Source organism: Chanodichthys erythropterus, chromosome 18, assembly GCF_024489055.1.
Source record: "Chanodichthys erythropterus isolate Z2021 chromosome 18, ASM2448905v1, whole genome shotgun sequence".
NCBI lineage: Eukaryota > Metazoa > Chordata > Actinopteri > Cypriniformes > Xenocyprididae > Chanodichthys > Chanodichthys erythropterus.
In genome coordinates, this window is record NC_090238.1 from 29,851,399 (window position 1) to 29,855,447 (window position 4,049).

Consider the following 4,049-nt stretch of genomic DNA (forward strand, 5'->3'; position numbering starts at 1 on the left):
TCAATGAACGGGGACAGACAGTTCCTTTCTTACACATTCTCTTGAGTCCCTGTATTTTCGAGATCGCTTGTCTCTTGAAAATTAATCCAATAGTAATCATGTGACTAATCTTATTTACCGTCCTGTTTTCTTAAAGAAAAAAAAGTTTAAAATCTATTAAAATCACAGCCGAGTCTTCGCAGATGCGACGGAGCTCACAAATTGCATACAGTTACAACAGATCACAGTTTCGAAGGCTAGCACAGATAAAAAAAAAAAAAAACACAAATGTACCATTTATATAAGACACACATTGATTGTCTTTTAAAAACTACATATTGATTCCTTATAAACACCTTTTCTTAAATAAAGTAGTGCATCCAGGTCGCCATGGGGGCGTTCAGCACACACGCACACGTACACACGCACTCGCACACATCCTCTCTATCATCCTCCTGATGGAAGTGTCTCTCGTCTTGCCAACATTGAAATAGGTCGGCGTGCTGTAAGAGGCTTAGAGAAAGCCTGCCCATTCCAAGCACTTAAGCAAAAGATTGGCTCCTTTTGCCATGTAGTTTTTTTTCTCTCCTCTTTTCTTGTGTAAAGATTTGTTCCGTGGCTTTGACCTAACTTATTACAAATTCACTTTGATTCCCTGTACCTTAAACAACAGGTTGTGGTCAGATGGCCTATGTTTATACGCACTCACCACCCCTTCAAATACTTTGCACGCCACAAGGGGTGCATGTAGCTCAAATAGATATTTCATGTCAAAGACAAACTTCAAAAGCGCTGTCGGGCACAATGCAAAACCCATCCATCTCGGAGAGTTCGCGCTTCACGGAACACTTCTGTTTTTGGAAGGATGGCAGGTCTACAACGTTTATTTTATAGTCTTTTAGTGTGTTGATTGGACTGAATGGCAGACGTTTTGTTAGTTTCACAACACCTGGAATTTCCAGGAGGAAGTCTGATCTTTGTAATCCAAGCAATCAGCATTAAAGTTCAGTTTCCACGAGGACGCTTGGTCCTTATAATCCAAGCAATCCGCGGTGGAGTTGAAGCCGAGCCCCGAGGCACCGTAACCTTGTGTGGGAAGGGACGCGGGAGACTGATTCAGGTGACTGGTGACAGCGTTGCTGCTCATGGGGCTCAAAGTGGATCCTGGCCCGGTCAGCTGATGGTGCATGGGCGTCAAGTAAGAGCCGCAGTCCATGCCCCCAAAGTAGGATGTGGAACCGGCGTAGCCCTGGCTGTATCCAGAAGCTTGAGTATAGGTCATGGGGTATGATCGCTGCATGCAGGAGGAGGAGGTAGAGAGTGGGTCTGACAGCGGCGAGATGGAGGCCGGGCTCCAAATGGACACCGGCGCGGTTGTGGTGGAGATGGCCGGTACTGAAGTGCTGGAGGGCGGGGTGAACTGGCCACTCGCCCCGCTCTCAGAACTGGCCTCCCGAGCTGGAGAGCTCTTCTTTTTGGCAGGTCGCACCTTGTTCTGGCCTCCGTTTTGTTGTTGTTGCTGCTGCTGGCGACACTTTGCCCTTCGGTTTTTAAACCAAACCTGATGTGGTTAAAAATAAAAAACAGGGTTTATTAACATTTACAGTGTGACCTATAGCTTCATTTGTGGGACAGCACAACTTCTATCCTTAATTATATGTAAGAAAACAACTTTTATTATTTTAGTGCGTCCCTCCGTTCATAAAGGTGTCCATGCATTTCATATGTTTGGATTTTTAAAATAAGACACTCTTGCATGACTTTAATGATACGCAGCCTACCTGTACACGGGACTCCGGTAAGTTGATTTTCAAGGCCACCTCCTCACGCATGAAAATATCCGGGTAGCGCGTTTTCGCGAATAAAGCCTCCAGCACATCAAGTTGCGCTCTAGTAAATGTTGTCCTTTCCCGCCTCTGCTTTCGAGGAGTCGCTGTTTTAAATAAAACAAATGCATCACACTGTTGTCCATCCAAAAATCTTTCATGCATAGTTACTTTAAAAGCAGGTTATAAATATAAATACATGATACCAAAATAAATAAATAAATAAAAAATACTACAAAATATTAGTAGGCTATATCTAAAACGGCATCGTACACTGATTAATAAAAATGCTTTAAACTTTTTCTTCTTCTGATATGTGTTATTGTTGGTACAGTTAAAAAAAACAATGTAGGCCTACTTTTGAGAATAAATATAAGAATAATAGATGCAGTTTTATTTTATTTTATTTGACCAAGTTTTTAAATTCTTACAATTAATGTACTATTATTTGAAATTGGATTTTAAAAAATCCCATAATTGTACAATCTAAAATACATAACATTTGAAAGTGTAATTATGAGACTAGCAAGCATATACCACCAGCAAATCAAATAGCCAGGCCTACTATTTACATTTAAGCACATACGGGCAAGACTGTTACTGCATAATCCTGAATCCATAAATAACAACTCTATATCAATCGAGTTTCAATCGTCTTTTACATAGAACTGTTTATTTGGAAGCTTGTCTCACCTGGGTAACCAACGGAAGGGTGCAGAAGGTCCATACCGGAGGTAGTTAAACTTAGCCCGTTGACCGTGTAAGGTGGTTGCTTGAGATACGACATCATGCTAAAGATGGTTGTGGGGGGTAAAGCTGGAGAAAATGTGGAAAGCTGGATACCTGCTCCTTCAGTTTCTTTTCCTTAGCTTACTTTTGCGTCTAGCTTGTTTACGTCTTCAGCAGTGGATGTGAAACCAAAAACCCTGTTTTAAAAAAAAAATCACAAAGAGATGTTCACGTAATTGCGACGATGCAGCTTGTCGTTTCAAAGTCTGTCATTTGACAGAAACGTGGTTCCTCTAGCTACGATGACTTAAAGGCGAATAAACCACGTCCACACCGCAACGTGCTCTTAAAGCCGTTCCAGACCTCCAGCTGTCCTCATGAGATGAACGAAGCTCATCTTGACAAACGCCCCCCGTCCCTCCCATTCCTCCCCTCTCCCCACCAACCCCAAAAAGTAACATCTATTAATTGCAACAAGTCTTCACAAAGACAAAACTCAGTCGTTCAAATGTGCACACAAGCCAGAAACACAATTTGCATAGGAACCCGGCTAATTGTCTCAGGCATAAGAGCATTGATTGGGAGCTATTGGTGGAAACAAAGGCCACTGTTAGCCTGATAACTAATGCTGATAACAAAAGCTCCATTGGCGAGGGACAAAAGTAACAATGACAAAAGTAACCTCCTCCTTTCCTCAGTCATATCAGCCAGAACACTATTATAAAAGTATAATTATAGTATTTTCCAGAAATTAACTCTGTTAATTCTGACCATGTTAAAATAAGTCTAACAAATAGCTCAACTTTGGTCTTCCATTAAACATGTGTCCTTCGATGGATTGTGTTTGTTTAGCTGATGTAGTGTTATTGATTACTTTTTATTGGTTTAGATAGCCTAATAGTTTATTAGAATTAAAAAAAAAAAAAAAAAAAGAATCTGACTGAAGAGAAAAGATTATTAGCCAGTTTAAGTTTTCAGGCCCAAATGAAAGGTACACGACATCACGTTTCTTATAGTAAGCTATAGGGCCAAGCAAAACTTTAAATTGTCTGAAGTTCAACACCATCCAAATCACAACCCTGTCTGAACAAATGAACATATTACTAAACAAAAACTTCAGCCTTGTTATGCAGAAAGTTTTTTTTTTTTTTTTTTTTATCCAACGGTTTCGCCCCTCAATCTGTCACTTAAAACAGTCCTCGTCTACCAGTTGCGCAGCCGCTCAATAGTAATTACCTCATCCAAGAATTAATTATGATAAATGTTGTTGTTGATAAATTAACGAGATAATCCGTGTGGCACGCGCTCCCCTAATTACTGGACGCTACCTTTTCAGCTGAACGTTTGGCCTCATTGATTCTGTGCATGACTACAATAAAAATCGCACGCGTGCGCGCTCGCGCACACATACACTCAAACACTTCAATGTAACGTTGTCTCTGACATGATACTGAACAAACTACTGAAATTAAAAAAAGTATTGAGACTATAAGCATCAGATTTCTACTTATGCAA

The 4,049-nt window shown here is 40.7% G+C and overlaps 1 protein-coding gene across 2 annotated transcripts; it reads right to left on the bottom strand.

Moving 5' to 3' along the window:
- Positions 1–919: 919 nt before the first annotated feature.
- Positions 920–2,595, bottom strand: otx2b (orthodenticle homeobox 2b). 2 transcript variants are annotated; one of them, XM_067367791.1, is made up of 3 exons: positions 2,499–2,595; positions 1,761–1,912; positions 920–1,540 (listed from the first exon to the last, which is right to left on the bottom strand). In XM_067367791.1, exons 1-3 carry the CDS (start codon positions 2,593–2,595, stop codon positions 920–922), a joined length of 870 nt encoding a protein of 289 aa, XP_067223892.1. The 2 variants fall into 2 exon arrangements, with proteins under 2 accessions (XP_067223892.1, XP_067223891.1); XM_067367790.1 differs by having other exon boundaries at positions 2,475–2,595.
- Positions 2,596–4,049: the final 1,454 nt, after the last annotated feature.